This window comes from Takifugu rubripes, chromosome 21 (genome assembly GCF_901000725.2).
Source record: "Takifugu rubripes chromosome 21, fTakRub1.2, whole genome shotgun sequence".
NCBI classification, from domain to species: Eukaryota; Metazoa; Chordata; class Actinopteri; order Tetraodontiformes; family Tetraodontidae; genus Takifugu; species Takifugu rubripes.
Window position 1 is genome coordinate 10298369 of NC_042305.1, and position 26449 is coordinate 10324817.

The following is a 26449-nucleotide window of genomic DNA, read 5'->3' on the forward strand; positions in this document are numbered from 1 at the left end:
CATCTAGTGGTGACCGGTAGGAACAACACGCCTCTTATTCTGAAAACGTGAATCCGGAAGTTACCCCGTGAGTTTACCGGAACTTCACATCGCGGGACGCGGCACATTTTTTTGACAGCGGAAATGAGGAGTCGCCACTTTTTTCTGCGTGAAGTTCGGGGCTGGAAGTTTTCACGTTCTTTTTTTTCGCAGCGGGGCCGTCGTGCGCTCTCACCATGAGAGAAAAGATGACGGGCTTTTCACCACACGGCATATTACTAAAGTCCACCATGTTTTGCTTGACGCCGACCTCGTTTTGAGCCACTTTAGATGCTTCTCGGCACGTTTCCGTTATGCGAAGTCCAACTTGTTGGTTAGTCGTCGTGCTGCGGTGGGTGCCCATCCGAGATAACGGAGAACGTGAGTAGGCTGTCGGCTCCTTGCAGCTTTTATTTCCCTTTCAGTGCTTTTAACTACACTAAAAACGTAACTTCACCGCATTAGGGGATAATCCCCCAAAACAACAAACTAACAAGTACTAATGTGGACACAACTTTGGTCTAATTTGACTCTTTTTCTGCACTGCTAATCGCAAAAAACAGTGCGCTCATGCAGAGTTTAAAGGGCTCTTTCTCTCCGACTGTGATGCTAGCCTAGATGTTTAACAAAAAGTAAACTTTCCTTTTAAAATTCCTGGAAGGAACTTTTCCGTGGTGCCCCAGCACTAATGATAATGTCAACCGTTACCGTTACAGTATTAGGGATTATTTTTTTATATATGACTAATACGATTTCTTTTCACCCCGACATTATTTGGCGCAAATCTATCATTTTTTGTCGCCATGGTGACGTCCTATTAAAGCTGCCGTGACCTTAGTGGGTCGAACATGATGGAGGCTCATTTTAAAATGATGTTGTGCACATCCTTACGCTTTAGAAATAATAGTAGTAGTTGTCTTGTGAATGCTTGAACGGTGCTTTGGCCGGAACCTTTCTTTTTCTCTTTTGTTTAGCCCGACGCGCAGGTCATTGGTGACATCTCATGGCAGGCTGCGGGCTGAACCCGAACAATTGGAGTGCATCCACCATTTAGTGTGACAGGGTGGTAGGAAATCAAAACAATAGTGTGTGGGTGCGTGCGTGCGCGCGCGCCGCCCCGTCACTCTGCCTGTGTAAATAGCAGTTGAAGCCAGGAGGATATTCCTGTTTGTTTTGAAATTCTTGTGATATTCTGACGTTGAGGTTGAATATGAAACTTAACCTTGAAGAGGTGAAGAACTTTGAGTTGGTCACACTTGAGTGCAACCTCGAGAGGACAAATAATCCGTTTTTGATGGTGTGTTTTAACAAAAAAAACACCCCACAAAACAACGCCGCTGCACCTCTCTCATTCTTGAACGTGACCCTGACATGTGAACTCCCCACTTGGGGGCTGACCTGGAAGGGGATCTCACCACCCCAGCTGCTAATTATCCCGCTGTGACGTAACTGTTCCACAAGGCCAGTTGGGCTGCATCAGCCATCCTCGGCTAAACCAAACGCCTACCCGCTGCACGGCCCGCAATTCTGGCTTAAAGATCCAAACCATCACCATTGAGAAAGGGAATTTCTGGTGAAGCGCTCCGTTTACTGGGAATACGTCTGACTCACTCCTATCAAAGCAAAATCTCGCTGTGTTAATCCAGAGGTCCCACTGCTCAGGGCGGCAGCATTCCGGGACCCGGATACAAATCACATTATTTCTTTCTTGTTTGACTGATGAACAAAAGTGAGAGGCGGCGTTACGACTGTTGCCTTGAGGCGTGCGGCCTGTTTTGTTGTAAAGGGGAACTCGTAACCCAGTGCCCAGCTAGGGTTCTCCAGCAAACGGAGGAATTCGGTACAAATCTCTTTCACTCTGGTCGCTTCCGCCCCACTGATGAGATTCAAATCAAAGGCCTCTAATATTCCACTTTACATTTTCTGCTTGGGAAAATCTCGGCCTTTCCCTCCAGGGAAGGCTGCGTGTGCAGCATGAATGTAATTGGATTTTCCCCCAACGCGACATGATTACTTGGTTGGGGATTTTGGACAATACAGCACAACAGTTCCTTAACAAAGAAGTTTTTCCTTGGAGAAACGGCATTAGCATCAAGGAAGTCAAAGGTTATGATTAGGAAAACCTATGCAGTATCTTTCAGTGCCATGTGTATGATGCAGATATTTGGGGAGAAAAACAGTGATTTGCTATGAATAGGTTGAAGCCGGGGTCCCATGTGTGTAACCTGGATGTTATTGCTTCACCAGCTATTCTGCTTCCCTGAGGGAGTCTAAAAGAGGAGGAGAAACCGTGGGAGATTAATCTGATGGCACAAATGGGTTCAGCTCTTGCTTGGTTTTTGCGGAAGTAAACGTGCATGTCAGGGTTTTCTTCTTTACAAAGCAACAATAATTACAGCCTGTGCGCGTGTTTTTTCCCTGTTTTGTCGGTAGAAATCTCCTGATTACAGGCCTGTTAGTAGCAGCAGTACGGCGACGTCGCTTAAACCCTCCTCTATCCACGGAGAAGATGAGGTCAAATGTTCTTGTTGCAAAACACAGGCATATTTGCATTTAACGCACAATTTTCTATTTATTTCTTCTGGTTTTACCGAGTTTATGGGGTTTTTATGCACCTTTGAACGCTGAAGCGTGGCTGGCATCTGCTGAATTTTCTGTGGAAAACTTTGTGACCCTCAAACGAGCCTTCTTGGAAGTCGGATGACTGCAGATGAATCACGGCTCGTCGGACTGACAGAAGCGGTCAATAGAATCCCACATAGATAACTTGGCCTCACTCGCAGTTACGCACACACACACAAATATGGCACATCCTAAAATAATATCGCAGGATTCACACTGAGTCATCTCTGGCATCAGCAACAGGCTTGACTCATTCATGAAGCGCCCAGAGTCGTCTGTCTCACGTTCACGCTCGGAACCTTTGAGTGTGTGACTTGGCCGGAGTGTGTGGATTCCAGTCCTTCAAAGCCTGGAGGACGGACGGACATTTTCAGTCTTGCAGAGTCGGAACCGGCTTCTACGTATTTAACAAGAAACCAGATCAGAGCTCACATAACACATTAGTTCAGATCTGAGGGAGGTCAGGCTCACACTGTCGGGCTAAAGCGACTTATTGTGGAGCTGGCGAAAGGAAAACTACATCGTGATGCGTTTGGCGCCACCATTTTGTGGCTGATGCTGATTGTATAGTTCATTTGAGAGTTTAGTCTCAACTGTGGGGTCTGCTGGAGCTTCTGAGGTCGGCACCACCGTCGAATCATTCCTCAACGCCCACATCAGGCCTCCGGTCCACATATCCTTAGATTTAAAGCAGTAATCTCCCTGCATTAATCTTTACATCAATACATGCAGCCAAACCCAAAGTATTTCATTCTGTGCCTGTGATTATGTCTGCGGGACCCCCATGTTTTAGGACATGCCTGGTTCTGTCTCTGCAGGATAATCACAGAGTGCTGAGATGTTTTGTCTAAGTCGCTGGTAGAATGTCAGACGGCCGGAAATATGCTCGTTGGCGAGGATTCTACTCGCTTATTAAAATCACACAACATGCTCGTATACGTGTAACCTCTATTTTAAAGCCGCTGCTGCTGTCTCTTTATAGTTTTACTCGGTGCCCAGTCTGTCTGCTGGTTCCCCCGTTCCCAGGCCACAGGAAAAGGCCAGAAAGCGAGCGAGAGTTTTTTTTTTATTTTCCCCCGTCCATCTTGAGAATAGCAGCATTGTGTCGTGTAGGAGCCCGCATTGTTGTGGGAACGTATGACCGAGCCGGAGAACCCGCGGCACCAGCACAAGCAGCCTGTGTCCTGGTCCGCAAAGCAACATTTGTCGTATAAAACACCAAAACACACCATCAGTTGTTTTATGGGTTGTATCTGCCCCGTTCCTATGTTGGTGTTGTGTATGTGTGTGTGTGTGTGTGTGTGTGTGTGTATATATGTGTCTGTACAAGCTACATAGTGAGGACATTTGGGCTGGTTGTGACAGCTTCAAGGGTTGGTTTGAGGGCCAAAACATTGGGTGGAGGTTAAGGTTGTGGCCAGGGTGTAGTTGTGATATTTAGGGTCAGGGGTTGAGAAATGCATCCTGTCAGTGAGCGTCCTCACAGAGATGGAAGAAAAATGTGTGTGAGAAGGTGCATCTGCATCGCTTAAAATACATATTTACTGATTCTCACATTGTACTCGTGCGTGACAGGAAGAGGAGAACAAGCAAACGTTAAGAGACCAGTGACTGACATGTCAGCACCTGATGGAAACTGAAGCTTTTACTTTGAAATTTGTTAAACTAGTGCACGTCATGTTATGGTAGTTGCTGCCCACCTCCTGTATAAGCACTTGATGCTTTCTTCACCTTATGGAAAGCTAAGCCAGGGGTTATCTCACATTTCACCACTACTTCCTTTATTACAATCTGTTCTTAAATTATGTAAACGGCATGTGTCTCACTTTTTTCTCATTAAAACCCTGACGCCCACACACAAATAGGAACGCTGAGGCAGCCCCCACCCCGCGTCTCCTTTCATGCAGCAAAATTCAGTTCGACAGATCCGTTTATTATTTCGAGTAAATAGCACATTTTTACACCGGCATGCGCGAAGGAGCCCATGTGTACGAGCAGCTCTGTTTGGTGGTTAGAGCTGTAATCACTTTTCTGTTGCTACAACTAAAAGGAAATGTGTTTAACCTCACTGGAATGAGCAAAACATCAAATGTCGGAGCTGCACGCAGTGGCCGAGCCGGCAACGCCTGCAGCTGCAGGGGATTCAAAGGCTTCACATGAATATCAGGTTTTTCTATAAAGACATTGTGGCTAGGTCAAGTGACATCCTGGAGTCTCAGGTGGTTGCCTGGCGACGGGTCGTCAAATAGGCTATGAACGTAGGCCTGCCTAGCTTCACGGACCCCCGTGATGATGCACGTGTCATAAAACGTTACGAGGCTTCTTCAGCCACTTTACTATGTCTAACGAAGGTGTTTCAGTATTAATCATTACCGATAACTGAGGTGAGAAGCTCCCGGGCCGTGCAAACACAGCAGCGCTCTTATCTCAGGTTTCTCAGTCTTTTATTTATTTCTGTGTAAACATCGGCTCTTATGCTATATGAGTGCGATGCATATGCGCATTGCATGTTTGCATGTGCTCACTGGTTGTCAGGGCAGGGCTTCCTGTTCCTGTGATAACTATTTAGACAGAACAGTCAAATCCCTTCTCTCTCTCTTTCTGTCCTTTTTTTTTCTCGCCCCAGTGATCTTCCTCCACAAAACCTTTACCATCCTTTTCTTTCTTGCTTTTTATCGACTTATCTTCTTGTCACTTCTGACTTCTGAAATAGTCAAATTTAACTTTTAAACTTGTTGGACATCGCACCCCCCCATAAAACGGACCCCGCAACCCATGTGAGTCCCCAGGTCGAGACACCTCGTACCCACGCCACAAATTGGCCTTGTTTTGGTGGTGAAAGCTTTGTGGGTTGATACCAAGATCTATAATGGGTCGGGTGGGGGGGGTGGGGGGGGGGTGTATCGCTGGATTACTGAAACCTCCCTATACAACCTGGGCTTGTTAAGGTATTTCTTGCTAGATGCAGGTCAATGCAAACTTATAATTCTAATAATACACCATTAAACAGTGCAAAGAATCATGTGCCAACGTTTCCTTAGCAAATAATCATAATCAAATCTGGAAATCATTTAAAAAATAAACAAATGTACTTTTATTTCCATGCTGAATGCACAATAATGTGCACCAAATGCAGCGTGACACATGCAAATTCACTTACAATGAAAAGGAAAGTGTGGGCGTTGCTTATGGGCAAAATTCTGTGAGCCATGTAAATAACGGAAATTTGGATTAAAAACTCGATTCTGAGAATAAGCCTGGGCCGGATTTCTGTGACCCAGTGAGCACATTTATTACGGTTGTAGCGTTTCTTCCATATTTTGCAAATATCTCTTGATGTTTAGACGTAGCTTTTCAACGGGTGCCGCGGACAGCGCCGGCGTTTGTTAACGTTTAGTAGAAATGAAACTTCCAGTATTTTCTGAGATTGATTCTACAGTCGTTTCTGTTGTACTAAGGATCAGCAGTGTGATCTTAAGTCATGGGGTTACTCAAGCTGACAAGATCAATTCACATGTGTCTTTCATACATCCTGTTTCCCTTCCTGCCTGATTAAACGCAGCATTCGCCTGGCCCCAGTCAAATGGTTTGAGTTTAGACACTTTTGGTGTCCGGAGCAACAGTGTGAGGAAGGTAAGAGGTGCTGCCAGCTTTCACGGCCTTTTTTCGCATCGTTTTTTTGATCATTTCTATGTTTGTGCCCAGTTATTTATATTTGACAGGTTGGTGGTGGAGAATTGCTTGAATGAAAAAGGCACGAAAGGATAATATGAGAAGTTTAAAGGGCCGCTAGCATTAGCCACGTGCAGCATTTGTTCACAGCAGCAGGAGTTCATGATTTGTGTCGATGCTTCAGGGAAATGGAAAAAAAGAACCCAACCTCATTGTCATCGCTGCAAAATACACGCAGATGGTGTAAAGAAGAAGTGGGGATGAAGGCGTGCGTGCGTGCCTGTGTGTGTGTGTGTGTGCACGCGCGTCTGTGTGTCCCATTAAGAATGCAGGCATTGTGAAAGAGGAGGAGGAAGGTGAGCAATTGCAGAGACTGCTGCGCCGTTGTTGAGGAGTTGTTTTCCATTTCAGATTAAAGCCGACACGTTTCACTCAGCCGGCATGAATGGAACCGACCGACGGGTCCATTCATTGGGCGATTTTCAGAACTGGAAGGAACAAAAAAGCAGAAATGTATCCCCGCGTCAGAGTCACCGTGCATGCGTGTATTTGAACTTTTGTTGTGCGCTTACGTGTGCGTACACGTATGCCGCTATGCACGTCTCTGGACAAAAAGAAGGAAAACCACGGGAAAATGGTGGACAAGTTCCCAAAGGAATCCTTTGTGCGTGTGTTTGCGTGTGTGTTCTTGTTCTGTAGTTACTCAGTGCTGAGTCATCGCTGGGCTGGCCACGCAGATAGAAACAGGGTTCTGGGGGGGCCAGCTACAGGGGCACCACAGGGCACGCACTGAGCATGCTCTGAAAAGTACAGGAAAGGAATTAGCTGTTGTGACAGGACAGAACCAGGAACTTTAGTGACGCAACATTTCATGTCGCCAGGCTTTTTTCTCTGTCTTTGACGCGTGCGTCACCTTCTGCGTCTATTTTTACTATTGCACAGCTGTTGATGTCGCCTTCCCAGAATCATTCACATTCTTTGGTGGGTTTGGACAGCATCTTCCCTTTAACTTTACATCTTGTGTTTTTCGTGATCTTTCGGATCTTATTGCTACAAACTCCCCTGACAACAACCCACACACATGCAGACGTGCACATGCATAGAGAGAGAGAGAGAGAGAGACAAACACTTACTTCCTCTATTTAGAAGGATCCCTTTCTGGTGAGCTGGAGGACAACGGTAGGCATGTTGTGAAGTTTGAGAATGAAAAATAAATCTTCTGTTGCTGATGTCTTACTATGACTTTATTTTAGGGAATAAAGTCATTCTTAGTAATTGTTTTTTTTGTAACGGGAAAGAAAAACCCCGTCCAAAAAAACCCCGTCCTGTTACACAACGGTGTATAATTTGAAAGAATTCCATCTTTTTGATGCAACGACTTCCACAAATTGTATGTAAATATCACGTTCGCCACAGCAGCGTGTAGAATATAGCCGATCTGCAGCTGGTTACAACTTATCAAGGCTGCTTGCATAAATTGAGTGGTGCATTCATATTTTTAGGGAACTCGCTGGGTAAGTGGAAAGGGGTGAGGACGACAAGGTCACATGTAAACACACAGAGGGCTGATGGGGCAGTGTGGTTGATTGAGAAATGTGTAACCCTGCTTCCTCAGGCAGGGCCGCCTTCTTTGTCTGACCAGTTTGTTGCTCATAGTGCTCTCATTCATTCCAGTTGCTTCAGTCTCTGCCGTTTCTGCAATTTGGAGCCGATTTACTCATCTCGTCTGACGCCACTCTGTATTTTCACCGCTGTGGCTTCTCACAAATATGTGTGCAGAATTGGTTTTTATTCTTGAATAAATCAACAATTTGTCTACAAATGGATTCCTCTCGGTGAACTGTGCTGCCGTTATCTGCTGGGATGTGACTGCTCGATTGTCAGCATTTTTCATGTAATTCGATTTAGGCCTGATCAAAACGGGCTGCTGATTACAATCGGGCTGCGATTCATAAATATTTGAACCGTTTGAACTGCCCCCGAGTAGTTTCGAGAGCGCGGTCATATTTCGTTAGTTTCATATTTTATTTAATTGTTTGTTGCTGTTGTTTTGCACAATCAGTTTTAATCCTGATTCGCCTCTGATCACGTTTTTCTCTTCTGTGTTTTACAGCAGTAGTTTTCAGCCGGCTTTACTGCAATGAATGGTAACACTATATATCCACACAACACCACCACAGTAGTAGGAGGAGGCCCAGCACCTGTGCGAGGCTGGAGAGAGTTCTGCGAGCTGCACGCCATCGCCACAGCCCGGCAGCTTGCAGGCCACTACCGGAGCTTTGCAAGAGAGAGGCCGCAACAGGATGTGCTCCCACCAGAGCTTTTCTCCAAGCAGTTCACCGACCTCTTCCAACAGCACTTTTGCTGTGAGGTTGACAAAGATGGCATGCCGATCAGCCCCAACATGTGCTCCATCGCCGCCGGTAATGCCTCTTCAACACCTCCGGCGGCCTCTCCCCACCCGACGCAAGGCCTGATGGGACAATTGCGGATCACATCAGTGTCTGGGCTGCAGGACTACAGGGAGGCGGGCAGGCCGACCGCGGGAGCCGCCCATTTCACCGCCGTGTCGCCAAAAGTGGAGCCAGCTGTCGTGAATGTGGAACAAGAGCAGCCGCTGCGATGTGCAGCAGGAAACTTGCCAAGAATACCAGTGGTGCTGAGGGGGTCGGCGCACAGCATCGGCAGCGGTTCGCCGCTGATTCGTAGCCGTAGCAACGAGGAGGTTGGTAGCAACGATCGCCAACAGGTAGCGGAACGGTACTCTTTGGACTCATCAACCTCCAACTCCGGCAACGGCGATGTCACGCATTTCTCCATCAGTCAGATCCGACAGACTGTGCGACGTCTTCTGAAGAAGCGACCCCCGCCCAGCCCAGCCTTGTCCCAGGACCTGACTCCTACCAGCCCAAACCCAAACAGCAACGTCAACAGTCCCTTGAATAACAGCGACAGAGTGGGTGGGATTCCCTTTACTAATGAGCAAAGTTCATCCTCCCCGTCACCCTCCCTCTCCACTTCCTGTCTGAACTCTGAAGCCACACCCCCAGCCTCCACGCACGTGTCCGTAGCGAGATTCGCCTCTCAATTGAGGCTCTCGCTGGATCGTTTTCGTAGGTTACGCATCGGAAGCATGAGGCAGAGAAGGTCAGATCTAAGCGGATGCTGTAAAGAGGGCCAGCTGAGGTATCTGCCTGTGGACGACACTATCTCAGACAATCAGCCACACTGGCAACGTTGCCGCCTGCTGGTCAGGAGGATCAGCGATTCTCAAGGACATGGAGGAGGAGGACGTGGAGGAGGAGGAGGAGGAGGACGTGGAGGAGGAGGAGGAGGAGGAGGAGGAGGGGAAAAGTACGTGTTGGAGCTCTACGATCCTCCAAAGGTAATAACATTTGCGCACATTGATGCTACACACATAACACAATGCAACAGGAAACGTTATACTTCAGCCGTGCTCGCACTCATTAAGGTATAAGCCCGTAAACCAAAGTGTAAACGGAGATATGATTGGTTGCAGTGATTAATACTCATTACACGCTAAATTACACATAATTTACACAAGTATTCAGAGCGCTTCCTTGCCACCTAAGAAAAAAATTGCCTCTTTTTTAAAACTCAAAATCAGTTCAAAACTAAAATGATTGAATATGCTTGCATCTCATTATCGATGTGTGTGTGTGCATGCATGCAGGTGTTCGTGTGTGTGTAGGTGTGTGAGTGCACGCTTTTCTTGGTATTGTAGAATCTGCCTGCTGTAGTTCACAGTAATGTACAGTCTTTCGATCTTGCAGATGTTTTTGGAGGCTCCAATTTCTCAACAGCGCACGACACTTTTAATTAAATGGGCTTCCTCATCCTGTTTCAGATAATCTCTTTTAGATAATCTATTTTTTTCAACAAAAAAAAGAAAAAAGAGATACATTTAAATTCTAACGAATTTCAGCATTAGCTTGCCCCAGAGGTAGCTGGTTTTCCCCTTTAACCTGATAATTGTTTGGTGCCAAAATTATATCAAAATATGATTTGAGGCCTTGCGTGACAGTTCAGTTGAATAAAATATTAATTCTTGTTATATAGGGATCTTATTTTATTCCATTTCAGGTAAATATCTCATTTGTTTTTCCACGAATGACTCCTCCTTACTCCTTACAGGTGACAGAATAAATCAAAAGCTCTAACCCAATGTGCTACATATCAGTGAGGAACGGTCCAGGCAGCCCCATCACTGTTACCTTTTTAAACTCTGTAATATTCACACATTATTGTGAAACTGTGAGCAGTTTGCTCATGAATCTGCAACCTTGTTGGTGAGGTGATTTTCCGCCTACACGATTTCCTATTCAGTGGTTGCCTCAGTCAGGCAGTTTTCTGTCTGTTGCAGTTTTCTATCGAATGAGTCATTACAAATACATCCACCCAGCAATCACAATCTATGAAATAAACTGCATCATATTGATAGTAGTAGTAACTTGCTCATTAATGCTCGGAAGCCTTCATGAAACATCACTGCATAAAACCTTGCAACACTTCCAGATGTGCCCAGCTGCACGTTCCCACACACGCATCAGCTTTACAAGATCAGGCTTTTTGGTTCCAATCACCAAGTAGTAAATAAACCGACAACCTTTCGTGATTTGATCACATGTATCTTTCATACATCCATCATCCATACATCTTTCATACATACTCACTTTTAGAGTGCGTACAAGACTGGTTACAGTTCAATCAGGACAAACCAAAATAACTTGAGACACAACAACCCAACTTACTGTAATTAAATTGCTTTAATGTAATAACATCATTTTTCCTGTAGAGTATAATGCATACTCTATAGCGTGTTTGTATCCGACGTATTCGGGATTCCAAAAAAACTTTATTGTCCGTCACCTAGTGACAGAGCTCAAAACATAAACGCCACAAAGGCATTCCAAAAAACAACCAATTACACCAATAAAACGTCCTTTGTCTGTTTGTTTAGAACAAAAATAATCACGTCTAACTGGTTTGAATATATCATTTGTGGTGTCTATGGTTTGAGCTCTGTCACTAGGCGATGCGCAATAAAGTTTTAGGAATCGTGAGTATTAGCTAGCAACGTCGTCACTGGCAAACAAACATGGTGAAACGTCTTCAGGGTAAATGAGAGATGAACAAAAGATAAATGAGACAGATTACCGGAGCATCTGCAAGAAGGTTCAAAACGCCAATGGCGATTTTGGTCGGATCGGTGACTTAAGACATTACGGCCCATCAAATTGCAACAGAAATACGAAATATCGGCCGATCCGCTATAGCCAATCAGCTGGCCTGAAAGTCCTTCAACATCTTTAAGGTCACAGGAAGCAAAGGGTTTCATCTCGTTTATTTTGGCACAAAATAAGAAGTTGCATTAATCTGTGCGCGCTCGCGTTTCGTGTTTAGCCGACTGAAAGTCTGCAGCCCCGAACATGCATTATTGGACAGACAGAACCAGAGCCGTGCGTGTGCATGCGCTGTATATCAGAACGAGACGGCACTGGCAGGATTTTCCTGGCTGATTGCAAATGCTATTTTAGTTAGCCAACTGCATCGCAACTCCCCCCTTTCAAAGCTGAGTAGCAGCCCGAGAATGACCTTAAAAGGAAGGAGTTGTGCTGTGGTCTGCATGCACATCCATCCACACCCCAAAAGAAGTCATTGAAGCATTTAACCCAAGACTTAGGGTTGCCAGAATATATATATTTTTGCGCATCCTGTACTTTTCTTCTGCAACATTGGCACGCCACCCATCACTGTTTACATGAGAGTCCTTATTTAAAATGCGCACAGATGAACAGAAGGTATTTGTGTTTTTGTATAGAGATTTCTGTTTCACGGTGTTCGAGGAGTCATAGAAACGTGGGATTGCATGGAGAAATCACTAAAAGGACAAAAGTTGAGCTAATATTAGCCGATAGATTAGCTGAAACTTTTCCCTGAAGAGCACTTTGAACAACCGCCAAGCCCTTTCTCTTAGCAGACGATTACATTGGCTTGCCTTTTAGAAATGAATTTAAACAAACCAAGTGGGATCATAATAACATTTTATGTATGAGCATTTTATATGAACTAACTATGCCCAGATCCAAATTTTGAAACAGGCAACAAATGCAAAAAATTAGTAATAGATGCCACATTTGTTTTTCTAATGCAATGTCAAAATAGCCAGCTTGATGTAACACCACAGTTATAGCAGAAGTGAAGATTGTGCTGTCAGCTGAAATCCCCAGATGTGCGCCGCATTGTCTCAGACTTTAAATCCCATCACAAGGCCCACACTTTAGTGTCTGGATGAGGAAGAACTGTGATTCATTGACAATTAACATTCCTGTTTTTATCCCATTAAAGATAGTTTAGTCCATAAAACAAAACGGAGGGAGCCAGAGGAATGCTGGGATCATTGTCCTGATCGTTTTCACCAGTCCCTGAACTTTGTTGTTGTTTCAGTGATATTTAAACCTGCCTTTTCCCTTTCCTGTGACTCAGCATTAAAGACAGGTTTATAGCGGAACATACTGCTGTTCTGTCAACCCGTCTTACATGAGTCCGAAGGAACCGATCAGTCTTTATCTCAATCACACCATCCTCATTTTTATGTGTGTTTGTGCTCTTGTTGATCTGTGTTAAAGCAATTCCAGCCTTAATTTCTTCCTCCTGGCTTAATTTTCTCCTTCTGTGTTTATCTGGTTAGATACAACCACCAAACATAGTTGAGTCTCAGTGTTCAGAACTGTTAAAATACACATGCTGAAGTATTCTTGCTCTCGGTAGCCATTTTTTTCCTTCCTGTCAAGCTCACCACACCAGTAGAAAATACTTTTCCAGCTACCAAATCTGGCATCCAGCTGTTCTGTGTTTCTTGTTGCACCTCCGTCTCATACAGGCAGCGTTAATTTGGCCGTTTTTGCACACCACAACAAAAAGATCTGAACACATGGGTCCCAGTCAGTCGGCTCAGAAAGAGAACGAAACCACCCGAGAGAGAGAGACGCAGGAAATGCAGCAGCAGCAGGAGACCAGAGGAGTTTAGAAAGTCAGAGTCCAGCCAAGTGTTAAAAAAGGACACTGGTGCGAACAGGACGGATCAAAATTGGTTTTATTTTTATCTGAATGGTTTTTCCTGGTAAGCACGTGTGTTTTTTGGACGTCTCTCCACTGGACACCAATAAATTAAGGCACAGATGATGCAGGACAAGCGTTGACTGTTCACACCAGAGACAAGAATGAAAGAGCTGTGGGGTTTCTCTCATTTAACATTTTCAGTTTAATCTTTTACTCCATCTTCTAGACTGACGCATGTGCTGCTTTCATCTGTGTTGGATTGTCACGCACTTCTTTGCGAGAACGGCGTTAAATGCTACTGCGCGCGTGAATCACTGGTCATTGAAAACAGCTCCCGGTTTTCACTCTTAGTGCAGGTAAAAAACATTCAGGAGCCGGATTCCCTTCCCTGGCTGACGTCTGTACTGCAGAGGTGCACACAGGTTTCAGCTCGCATCAGGCTAATGTCTCACTCGCAAGGTCAAATCTTTCCTCACAACAGAGTTTCACAAACCATGAATGAAGGCTTAATGTAATGGAGGACTGCAAGATTTCCCTGTGTTAAGTAGATTTGCCTGAATTTTTGGCTTTTCCCTGATGAATGACCTGCTATTTAGTTTCCCTCTGCTGTCTGGATCCACTTCAACCTGTCAACTCTCCCCACAGCTCTCTCAAAGACTATATTTTTTCTTCAGTTCTACTTTTTTAATCATAGTAATAAAATCTTTAGGCGTCTTTGGTCCACAATTGGTTGTCGGCCATTTGGATGAAACGTGCGATTTACCATCAGACGTCCTGGTGGAGGGAGGTCATTCTGTCAGTCATGGAAACACTTTTTCCACCAGCACCAGCGTCCCCGTTGTGGAATCGTGAGCATTGATCGTATCCAAGGAACGTGGCCCTGTCTGGTTTCCTTTGTCACCTCCTGAGTGAGTCACAGAAATGTTTATACAGGGATTTCGGTCAACAGGCCACTCAAGGCTAAGTTTAAATTTAAGGGAAACGTTAAATGGTTTCTTTATTTTCATAGTGTTTTCCATTGTAGAATGTAGTGACTTGATCTTCAGCCTTACCAGAACTGACACCAACCATGCCTGGATGTGGCAAATGAAACCACCACGCTCTGCTTAATGTGATGTTCTTAGGTGTTTGTACAGAGATGAAATCAGATATGAAACATAACCAGTTGCCTATGTGCACGCTGCGATTGCACGGCGAGGAGGCTACACTGTGGGGTTTATAACTTTGTAAATCTGAGGGAAAGAGTTGGGGCATCGCCGCTGCCAAATGAAACCGCAACTTTCAAGATAACTAGAGATTGATCTTAAAGAGTACTTTCAGTTTACTTACCGGAGTACTGTTTAATCTGTTAGCTACACCCAAGGTTCAGGCATTTCAGGCAGCCTGGTATCGATATAGCCAAAGTGAGAGTGCACAATTTACTCAGTTTAAGAGTCCGTATTGGTTGTTTGTGGATGATACCATCTTTTCTGTTTGAATCATGAAGTGCCACAAATGCCTATCATGATTTGTTTTTTCTTTAAGTGGTTGCTTATATCTGTAGTGCTAATAATTCTGAATCAAAGATACTCCCGTCAGAGGCAGCGGGATCACAGGCTGCTCTCTTTAGCATCCTGCTGCTCCAGATGAGGTTACAGAATAATGTGTCAGCTTAAATTGTTTCGCTAGAACTGAATTAAAACGAAAGGTTTTCAACTAAAAACGACTCTACAGATCCGTTATCGCCACCAAAGCAATTTATTTTAAACCTTATAAAAGTGTAAATGTGTTGAGGAGGTCAAACTCACAACTCATATTAGAGAAAATATCTTAGTCAGGGTGAATAAGCTGCAATCACAAGTCTGCTTTTTGCCTTAAAAGCCGTTCAACGCTAAACATGCAGCACGCACAGGAACCCAAAAATTGTCAACTCCTGCATCTCGGCTGCACTCACTCAGCAGCTGGGAAGCTCAGAGGTGCAGAATTTCAAAGCTACAGATCTCACTGTGGGCTCGGTTTGCACCGAGAGGCCCTTTTCAGACGGCTGGTAGAGTTTGAAAGGAGGCTTTGGTGGTGTTCAGAAGAGAAACCCTCTTTAACGGCATCTGAGTGCAGGAGGAGTGTTTGCCCTCCAACCTGACAGAAATCTATAGAAACATATGAAGGAAGTCAAGTGGTTAGAATTATGTGGTCTTTTTCTGCAAGACAGGCCGGCATGTTGCCTTTATGTGCAACTCTGCGTCTACACAGTAGACAAATACTTTGATGCTAAATATTATTCTTTGTACTCTTTGTGTGCATGTGTGTGCGCGTGTGTGTGTGTGTGTGTGTGTGTGCACTTGCATGCTTGCCCGGTCTATAACCACAGTACCAGTCCACATGGCCTTGCTGAGTATCATGTGGAAAACCCCTAAAGCCTTCATCAACACAAGCGCCGCTCTGTTCAAGCAGCACCATATCACAGTTTGAGTAAGAATGGCCGCCGAAATGTGTGATTCGGGTCCAGATTTGCATCGTGGAAGGACGATAGATCCACCTATAGCACACACAGGCTTTCATTCAGCTCCAGCGCTCGTTCCAAAACAAACTCCTCTTTGTCTGCGCCGACCTGCGATGGCAGCCGTCAAGAGGGGCAAAGATTCTTGACACAAGCCTTCTAATGTCTACATTCCCATCAGTAATGCTGAGTTTCTCTTGTGATACCGACCAGATCGCAGATCAAAATATTATAAATTGGCTCAGAAGACCCATCAGTCAGCAGTGAGCTTACACATTCTGACCTTATTTTCTAAACAGTTTTGTCACAGTTTAAACTATTAGGCTTCATATCTGATTGTTCCCTGTTATTCATTTATTTTTCACCCTGTCATTTCAACGTTGATCTTGTTAAATACTCCTCGTGGGCGAATCCCACGTGATCTTCACCCTTGTGTGGAAAATGTTATCGCGTTATCATCTCCTTCCCCATATCAATCTAGTTGTAGCTGAACAGTACCAGGAACTCTAGTCGTAAGTAGCAAAACTGCACATGAATGTTAATTTGGATATGACGGTATGGGGCAGAAGAGCAAAGGACAGAGAAAGTGTGTGTTTCCCAGCACGTGGTCGTGTTCACGCGTGATTTGACCCATATATGTCGTTTGTTAGTTCCTGGGTTTATTTGGGGTCGAAACTGTGAATTCTGCACAGCTGCCAGGTCTTTCCAGAGGTTGGAGCCAGTCTTCACATGTGTGCAGTTACTGGACACAACACACCCTTCACTGACACAGGTGCACATGCTAAGCACACAGGTGTGACACCCAAACACACACCGAAACGGGTTTGCATCCAGCGTCCAACTGTTTTTGTGGAAGCCTCTAAAGCCTGGTCCTACTTGAGCTTTAGCTGTTGTGTTTCATGCTGCAATGCCAACAAACCGTGTGTGGGATTCACAAACGGATCCGGAGCTCCGTGGAGATCTGTTCATTTATGTGCAGCTCTTAAATGGTGCAGATTAAACTCGAAAATGTAAGGATTTAATATTTGAGGCCTTTGTGAGGAGGCTTAAATACTTCCAGCAACACATGCTAAATGCTGAGCTGCACATAAGTAGATTCAGGCTTTGCAAAAACTGGATACAAACAAATATTGTAAAAAAACAGCCAGAACAGGAAGTATTGGCTGAATGGAGAATTCAGCAAGTTTCCTTGATATGAAAGCAAGTCTGAGCCAATAGTTTAAGCTTTTTAAAGTTCTTCGTGGCAGATTTAAGAGTATGTAAGCGACCTTTGGGCTTTGGAATCAAGCTCAGAAGTCACATTGCACTGAATAATCCTAAGATTTGTAGCGTTTTCCCAAAGAAAAAACATCTATTCATTACGTTGCTTTCCATTGTTTTTTTTGTTTTTTTAGCTAATTAAAACGCTCGTTGCGTCAGTTCCCTGAATGTCGACTGTGCCGCCGTAACTCCTGCATGCTGGGCTCGTGCATCGGTATTTCTCAGAAGCATACAAGGAGGGCAGCAGGATGAAGTGACACACTTATTACTGCAGGCTGACAGGTTTCCTAGAACACACTCATCTCTCTATCGGTGATGGTAACCTCACAGCCCTTGCGCAGTGTGAACGTATCCCACATCCTCCAGCGTTCTACAGATCGACCTGATAGTGAATGTGATCATGACTCCTGACTGCCTGTACCAGCAGGCAGCATTTCGTTTCTATCTTTGATTCTTTTGGTTGTTGAGTAACATTTCATGTATTTTTATTTAAGTGGATGATGGTAACGGCATCAAGGAGCAGAACCGGTGATCTCACCCTGGTAGCAGGGGAAGCACAGGCAGATGTGCTGGCCTAATGAGGCCCCGATGGGTGGTGCTGGACCAATGTAAAACATCTGTGTGTGTTGCTCAGGATAATTGTGCACACACTTACCAAAATCTGTCCGGCCAAAGACACACACACTCACACACACACACATGCAGGACACGACAGTGTTGGCCACGGAGATCCTCAGAGGAGTAAAAGAATGCGGTGTCACCACAGCTCACCACGGTTCATGTTACACTCCAAACATCCTGTTTAGAGCCTGATTGTAATTTGTGCTCGGTTTATTTGAAGAGATTAATGCTCGTTTTGTCTTGGGACGACGTGTAGAAGCTGTGAATGGTATTGCGATGATCATTTCCACCTGGATCACCGTTTCCCGTTAGACACCGTTAGACGTTGAGCATTGCAGGTGCGGCAGCACCTCTGACCATATTATCTGTGTTTAAGACCGTTTTCCACAAATGAGTGTTTTCAGCTTTCGAAATGAGACGTGAGCTCTCTGCAGGAAGGCCGTATTGTCGGTGTTGGGTATCTACAGCTGATGACAGCCCTGCTCGTCTCTGTGTGAGGTTGAAACTGGAGTGAAAGTTGACTCAGTCGAAACGAAAACGGCTGAAATCTCACCGGCAGGGTTGTAAATTACCCCAGACCTTTCAGTTAAATGCTGAATATAAGCAGCCTTTCCTATAACGTTGGGTTTCCTCGTTAATGTCCTGCGGGCCCATCAGACTAGACCTACAGGACATTTGAAACTTCTGCTGCCAAAGGATATTATGGGATACTGTATTATTTATTTACTGAACCTTGGAGCTTGCTGTAACCTTGGCGACATTGTGTCATGTCAGTGTTTTCACAGCTGCAGTAGGAGGAATAGTAGCATCCTGATATGCACTGGTCCCTGAAGGGAAACAGTTCGGAGGTCTGTTAATGGTGAAGGGAAGCAGCAGTTTAAGATCTGGTCCGATATGATCGGATCAGACCGGCTCGGGACGGTGGGGAACCGGAGAGTGTTGACAGGTGGAGGGCGTAGACTCCAGTCCAGGCCGACCCAGGTTACAGTCTGATGCTGCTAAGGAGTTAGCATGTGGATATGCTGCAGAAAATGTACCAAATTTGGGATTCGCTGGATCTTTGTTAATATCCTCCGTGCACACACACACACGCACACACACACGCGCACACACACACACACAGCTCCAGGACACAGGGATTCTTACAAGCTGTCATCTGTAAGAGATTCAAAACGACTTTAGGTTCTTTGTAGTTTCCTCTTGTTGTGGTTGCTTTGTGCACATTTGTGAGACTTCAGTGTGTCGTCTTCTTTTCCTTTCGTCTTTTGTCACGTGTAGCATCACGGTTTGTCTCTGGTCTGTTTTATTTATTTTGCATGCCTTTGTGGTGAATTAGTTTGCCGCGGCCGTATCGCCCATGCTTGTTTTGTCTCTCAGTCATGTCATGTCTGTTTGTGGAGGACTCTTCCACCTCTCTCTCTCTCTCTCTCTCTCTCTCTCTCTCTCGCTCTCTCGCTCTCTCGCTCTCTCTCTCTCTCTCTCTCTCTGTGTGTGTCAGGTCTTGCTCCTGTTTATAACAGAGGAAATATAATGAAGAAGTTGCATTTTATAAATTTTATAAAATAAAGGAAGGAAAGGGCCAAAGAACACGTGCGTTTCTGTGTATTTTGGGAGGTTAGAGACTAAAGGAAATGTGCTGCGAGTCTGAACTTGTTCCCCTGATAAAGTTGATTCACAGAAACCGGTCTGTTGTATTGCTCAATCAGCAAGACATCTGCTAGCTGTTGTCCCCCCCCGCTCCTTCCCCCTCCCCTCCTCCGCAGACACATATGGTTCCTCAAAGATGCTCTTAGCAAGAACCTCATTGGCGTTCTCACAATAAATACCTCTAATGAGTCACTCTTTGCTCATATGCTCGCTTGCACGATTCCAGATCTCATTAGCTGGCGCACATCCTGTGCACTCCTGTCCTCCATCTTTGATCGCTGAAATAATAAAGGTCCTCATGGCGGGGGAGCGGATGCTGCAGGTTCCCGCACGCTCACGTTTTGCTCGGCCTTTGGCGTTTGTCGTCGCCTGTCTCGTAGAGGATCGGAAGACTCCCCTCCCACTGAAATCCTTCCCTTCAGGTTCGACGCGCCGTCAGTACCAAAGCACGCGTCGCTTCTCATTGACTGACTCGTTTCTCTCTGAATGAGTCACATTCCTCTGAACTTTAGTTTGTGTCGACGATATTGTGGTTGAAAGAAAGAAATGGGTGCTTGTAGTTCTTGGGCTTCTGTCACCCCAACAGTCAGCTGCAGACGATTCAGTCGAGATTTCATCTCTTATTTTTGCGCGTGTGTGTGTGTGTGTGCGCTCAGGATTAGCGCAGACATTCCACAGGTTCACACACTGTCACACAGACTCAGACTCATCCTGAACACAAAGCCCTGGAATCTTTCCTCGCTGCCCCTCTGCTGCTCTTCATTCCTCTCTTTCTCCCACCCGCCATCATGTCTTTTCCTGTCTCGTCTGTTTCCTTTTGCGGCTTCTGGCCTCTCATTCACCTCCTGCAATTTTCTGCCCCCCCTATAGGCTTTGGTGGAACATCCAGCTGTGTTCACACCATTTTTTGGGGGGTTGAATGTATTCTCCTTCAAATGCATTTGAACAGGCTATAGGAAGTGTCCTTTATGGACTCTGTCCACATGGAAGACGAGAAGACAACCTGAAACTTCACTACGAGAGCTCCCATCATGCTCTTTTGCTTTGACCTGCTGTATTTCCTCTCATGAAGGGCGGGTTTCCTTTTAGCTTTCTAAGAATTCACACTTAAATGTTCCTATTGTGGCCTCACACATGCCCTGACATGCAAACTACATGTGCACACACACACACACACACACACACGCACGCACGCACGCACACACACACACACACACATTCGGCTAAAAACAAACAAAGCCTAACAGTGCAGGCACTAGAGAACCTTTCTCTTCACCATCTGGTTCCTATTTCTCAGATATAAAATCCAAAGATATTATAAGACTACAACTGCGACCCCTCACTCTGAGTTTTTTCACATGCACTAAAGCCACATATTTGATCTGCTGAAGGTGTGAGAGAGCAGCGTTTTCTGTACGCATGCATACTATTATTGCTGTTGTCAGCCAGGTTGCTTCTGTCTCATTTCAGGCGTCCAGTCCAAAGCTGACAACTCAGTGCTCAGATATCCAGGAGGTCCGTCGCTGCAATCGGCTGGAGATGCCGGACAATATAAACACGTTCGTATTAAAGGTATCTCCGAACCCTCACTTCACATGGAAATGACAGGAGTAAAATCTTGAAACTGTGATTAAAGCATGGGGATTGTGGCCATTGGTGATAGTAGCCCATATTCAGGGGGCGGCCATTTTCCTCTGGATCTCGCTACAAACCTCAGCTGCCTCAATATTACAGCACCTAAATAAATCCCTTCAGCTGTATCTTGCTTTTCTTGCATTTGGCCCAGAAACGAGCGTGTGATATAAACTGTGTGTCCCGCTCTCTGCAGGTTAGTCAGGGGAGTTTGATATTTGAGACGGACAATGACCAGCAGGTCAGCTCCTGGACCACAGAGATCAAAGAGTGCATCAACAACAGGTGAGACGTTCCAGGACGCCTCTTGTCGCCGCGTTTGCCTTCTCTCAGCGTTTAGCGCTTCAGATTTCACTGGAACTATTCAACACATCGACTCTGGCTGCTTTTAGTGTTTGTGGGTGCGCTGATGTTTACTTTAGCGGCGGCGTGTGTTTACAGACGCAAGCATACCTGCTGGAGGGTTCTCCTGAGTGGAGCAGGTTGGAACGTTTGGAATATTTGTTGGGCGGACATAATCGTTAATCAAGGCGATCGGGCCTCTCAATATTTATACTGAACCTCTGGGAGTTGAGCTGGATTTGTTGTGCTGAGAAACCGCTGCGGAAGCTTTTGAATGAAGCAAAGGCAGAAACATCATCTGCAGGCCGTGATTATTGTTCACGTCCAGGTAAAGCCGCTAATACCGTAGAGTCGGCGCGTGTTGGCGGGGGCCGCGTGGCCGCTGGGAGGGAGGCTGCAGGTATTTTCACAAGAGAACGAGACGACAGAAGCACCCAGCGTGAGAAGGACGCGCACCTTCCTGTTATTCTGCAAACTCAAGTCAGCATTTCTGCAGAATTTGCTTTAGCTTCCCTCTTTAACCTTCCCATTCTGACACAGTTAGACGTGCGCGCTCGAGCGTGCCCGAAGAAGAGAACATCACGTCTCTGTTTAGACACCGAACTCCAGTCACTTCCTGTCTGTGTCAGGTGCTCTCACTTTTAATCATCAGAATTATGCTCTGTGTCACCCTGCCCCCGCCCCCCCCACCACCACTACCATCTCCAGACAAGATTTAATAGTTTCTTGACCACAATTTGCGTAAGGGGGGAAGACTTGAGAGTTGAAGTGAGATGGCTTTTGTCTGCGGTGCCACCCGGCGTGCGTGCTACGGTTAATGCAGTGACGCCAGTCAGCAGATGGTTGCGAATGTATTGGCGTCACCACACTTCCTGTCCTGAGAAAAGTACCTGTTGTCTTTTGTCAGCCTGCGTTTGGGTGCTTGGCTCGCTGCTGCGCTGCAGCTTCCAGCCGCCTCTCTGCAAATGTTCTGCACAACTACATTACCCACAATCCTACAGTGTTGTTCAGGTTTAACCCAGACATGATGCTACTTTTGAGAACTGCTGTTAAAAAAGAATATAAATTTGAAGAAAAAAAACAAACTCTAAATGTTGATGAACTTGGACTCTTGTTGCGTTCCAGGTCAGGTGGTGCGGATCTGGAGCCCCTCCCCTCCCCCCCTGATGTCAGCGCTCCGTCCAGTCAGAGAGGAAGCACAGAACTAAGCAGTCAAGGTAAGCGAGCTCAGGAGAGAGCACAAGAACCCGACCCGATCTTGGAGTAGCCCAGCTGAGTCTGTCTCTCTGCTCGCCCCTCCAGGCCCCGCCCCCCTCCCCATGCCAGAGCAGGTGGTCCAGAAGACCGATCACTTCCTCTTCTCCTACCCCTGGTTCCATGGGCCCATCTCCAGGGTCAAGGCAGCATATCTGGTCCAGAGCTCGGGACCGGAGGGACACGGGGTGTTCCTGGTCCGCCAGAGCGAGACGCGCCGCGGGGATTACGTCCTGACGTTCAACTACCAAGGAAAAGCAAAGGTATCGCTCAAGCTGTCCAGAACGGCTGTGGCCTCCACATCTGGATTCAGTTTGTTGAAGGAATTCTTTCGGACACAGAAGGGATGCTAATCAGTGAAATCAGCTCAGACTCTGGTGTGTGTGTGTGTGTGTGCGTCCGCAGCACCTGCGCCTCTCCCTAACAGAGTGGGGTCAGTGTCGCGTGCAGCACCTGCGCTTCCCCTCCGTCATGGACATGCTCAGTCACTTCCGTCTCTTCCCCATCCCACTGGAGTGCGGCGCCGCCGGTGCCGTCACGCTGTCCAGCTTCGTGGTGGCGAGCTCCAGCTCTCCGACTCAGGGTGAGAACGCAGGTATTCGCTCGCGTCACCATAGCAACCCGTAAACCAGAGCTCTAAAGCAACTCGGTTCTGTTTCCTTAAACAAAGCATTGGGTAATTCTGAGGAGAGCAGAAACGACGGGTGTTTCAGTGGTTGATGTCGATACACACGAGTCACGGGAGCGTGTTGAAACCTGCTGGCGATGAAGGAAAGGGCTGGAGACTTCGAGGGAAGGTTTCACCAACCTGAATATGAAATCGACTGACGTTCGCCGACAGGAAGACCTGACTGAATAGACAGGCGTCACTCTTTGGGGGGGTAAAAAACTGAACCGTTTTGTCCTCTTTTCCCGTCCTCAGGCGCTCTCCTCGTCCCCTTCTCCCTCCATCGGTGGAGTTCTGAGCCCAGCCTGGCTCACTGCAGCCTGGCCCGCACCTCCGGTCAGCCCCCGTCCTCCTGCTCCACCAGCTCCAGTCACAGTTCTGTCTCCCACCCAGGGAACCAAGCCCCGACCCGCCCCGACCCTACCCCGCCGGCGCCCGTGCCTCTGCGCCGGAGCGAGTCGGTGGGAAGGAGGCCGCTGCTGCGTCACTCCCACATCCCGCAGCGGGACTCGGACTACGAGCTGGAGCCCGACCGAGGGCGCAAGCGGGCGGTTGACAACCAGTACATGTTGCTCTGATGGGAGCGAACGCGGCCGTGCAGATCAAACGGCGCCGCGGCCGGTTCCCCGCGGGTGCGTGAACAGACTCGCTGACGTGAGCGGGGGACGCACGCTGGCTCCGCCTCCCCGGGAGACCCCCACAGCCTGCCACAACAGTGTCCACAGTGAATGTATTTTTAGGAAATTTAGATGTGTTTAGAAGTGATTATTCTTTTTTTTAATTGGTTCTGCATGAGAGAAGGCGTCTCACACACACAGCTTTCCTAAAAAGAGAGAAAAAATGAAATATTTGGATGATATTGACTAAAGGAGAGCCTGATTTAACTTCGGCACTTAAATTCCACCTGAGGACAGCACTTCCTATAAAATTAGCCCGGACAAATGTCGTAAACATTACAAACGTACAGCATTTAACCTTTAATCGCACACTCCCACATTTACTCAAAGAACTCTTGTTTTATCTTTCTGTATATACAAGTGCGTTTTTTTTGTTTTTTTTCTAGATTGAGACTCTTTTTTTCCGCAGGAAAATAAGCAGAAGAAGAAGAAAAAAGCTGTTCGTGTTTGGGAGCTGAAGTGCTGCCACCTCCATCAAAATGGGACAAGTCCAACTATAGTGGAGCCCGGGTTTGGGTTCAAAGCAGTGTGTGTGCGCGTGCACGCGTGAGAGTAGTTGACCTGACTGAAGGTGTCGCTCTTCAGTCACTCCAGACGCGCAGGTAGATTTCCCACAATCCCCTTCGAGTAAGTCTATTAACGCGACAGAAATCCTTTCAAAATAAATTAAAACTTAGTGAAACCATTCAAGTCCATTTTCATTGGTTTTCAATTTTTTAAAAAGTCTTTTAAAAAATGAATAAATAAAACTTGCCTTCAGAGCATAGCGGAGCGGAGCGGAGCGGGTCGGCTTTGTCCCAAAGATTTGAGGAAGATCACTCAGGTTTCAGACGAGAATATTCACAAAGTCCCGACTGGAAATTCGCGCCGCTTTCTGAAAAGTTTTTGAATCTTTCCACATTTTTTCTGGAAAGCAGAAAAAGGTTGAACTGTGAAACCTATCTCACACTAACATTTCTTTTATTTTACACAACCTTCTGACTTTATTAGGTTTTAGGAGTAGAAATAATCTGACTTCTGTCCTCTACATGTCTCACGCAAGCTTTAAAACACCAGTTTGAAGCTACATCGACGAGGACATTTTCCAATAACTGATGGGCTTTGTCAGTTTTCATCTTGTCCCACCTGCAGGGACCGTGTCCACCTCAGAAACACCGAGACCACTTTTCAGAATCAAAGCAGTAGTTTTGGACACATTCCATCTTTGAAATGTCCAATTTCCTGTCTCGGTAAATGAAGCTTTAATCTCGTTAGCGGCGAGACGTCTTTGGTGCCCATTTGTCTTCTAACCCTGCTTTAACACTAACTCTAGCATTAGATTTAGATTCACCTGCAGTAAAAAATTAATCCAGCATGACATAGACATGACTCTTGTCTCTCACCCTGCTTTATTGTCGTTTCCAGGTTTTTTTGTTAGGGTTTTCTAAGAGAAACATAGGATATTTTTCCAGAGTTAAATGTGCTGCGATGGCTCCTTGTTAAACATCGGTCAGCTTTGTCCACCAAAGGAACATTCTTACAATGGTTGTGTAGTTTCTAGAATGTGTCATTTTAATTAAGACTGACATTGTTTTGTTCCAAGGGGACAAAAACGAGGACGTTTTGGCAAAAGTACGGTTGGTCTTCCCACCTTTTCTACCCAAATCCGTCATACCTCTGTTCTACTTCTGCTAAAGGAAGGCAACGGTAACAGTACAACTAGTTCGACCACCAGTCCCCTCACTTTTCCGAGTTTAGAACCATATTCAGGGAGAATGACTTGTGCATTTGCCAGAAAGCTGCTGTTGCTCCCTTTCCTTTTTTTCCTGGACGGCTCAGGCTGTGACGCAATATCACACCTTTTAGAGCCCCCCCTCCCCACTAAAGTGCATAATGTTGGTACCTGCTCGGACTACAACAAATGCAAAAAGCTGACAATTTTCCCCTGGGAAAAAGCCAAATGTTTCTCCTGTTTTGTTACGTCTCCACTCAAATTGTGTACCTCGGGTGTCTCCAGTCCTCGACATCGGCTCCGGCGACACCTTTAATCACACCTGTAGTTCTTCCAGTCGACGAATGTCACCTGTTCTCAATACTGTTTAATGTGTTTAACCTCCCACTGTAAACATTCCAGTTCAACCCAAACACCCTTCAGAAAGGACAAAAAAAAACAAAAAACCAACCAAACCTGCTTTTAAAACTTGTCTGCATTAGTTTCATTAATACGCATTTAAATTATAATAAATATATTATCAACTGTATATTTGACCTTTTGTAAAATAAACGTATCTTTAAAATGCAAGAGCGTTTCCTGTGGGCTTCTTCAAAACCTGTTTTTCCAGCTTTCTGAGCGATTTGAACAAAATGTTTAGCTGAGGGAGAAAGTCCAGAGGTCTCAGATAAACAATCTTTCTGTTTAGGGCTTCTGCCCCTGGAAAAGCCTCCCGTGGACGCGGCCCACGGCTGAAGCTGCTACTTTTCTGGGTTTTCTGGCAAAAC

The 26449-nt window shown here is 46.0% G+C and overlaps 1 protein-coding gene across 5 annotated transcripts; it reads left to right on the forward strand.

Moving 5' to 3' along the window:
- Positions 1-101: 101 nt before the first annotated feature.
- Positions 102-26252, forward strand: sh2b3 (SH2B adaptor protein 3). Of its 5 annotated transcripts, none has more exons than XM_011615508.2 (8): positions 102-399; positions 8426-9697; positions 20870-20971; positions 21228-21316; positions 22499-22590; positions 22676-22890; positions 23033-23222; positions 23550-26252. In XM_011615508.2, the coding sequence occupies exons 2-8, from the start codon at positions 8453-8455 to the stop codon at positions 23870-23872; spliced, it is 2256 nt and encodes a 751-aa protein (XP_011613810.2). In that variant the 5' UTR covers positions 102-399; positions 8426-8452; the 3' UTR covers positions 23873-26252. The 5 variants fall into 5 exon arrangements, with proteins under 5 accessions (XP_011613810.2, XP_029686153.1, XP_029686156.1 ...); XM_029830293.1 differs by having other exon boundaries at positions 8429-9697; XM_029830296.1 differs by having other exon boundaries at positions 103-399; positions 23033-23210.
- Positions 26253-26449: the final 197 nt, after the last annotated feature.

Coding starts and splice junctions, on each gene's coding strand:
- sh2b3 (XM_011615508.2), top strand. CDS start 8,453: ATGAATGGTAACACTATATATCCACACAACACCACCACAGTAGTAGGA. Junction 22,591..22,675: donor CACAGAACTAAGCAGTCAAG/GTAAGCGAGCTC, acceptor TCGCCCCTCCAG/GCCCCGCCCCCCTCCCCATG. Junction 23,223..23,549: donor GACTCAGGGTGAGAACGCAG/GTATTCGCTCGC, acceptor TCCCGTCCTCAG/GCGCTCTCCTCGTCCCCTTC.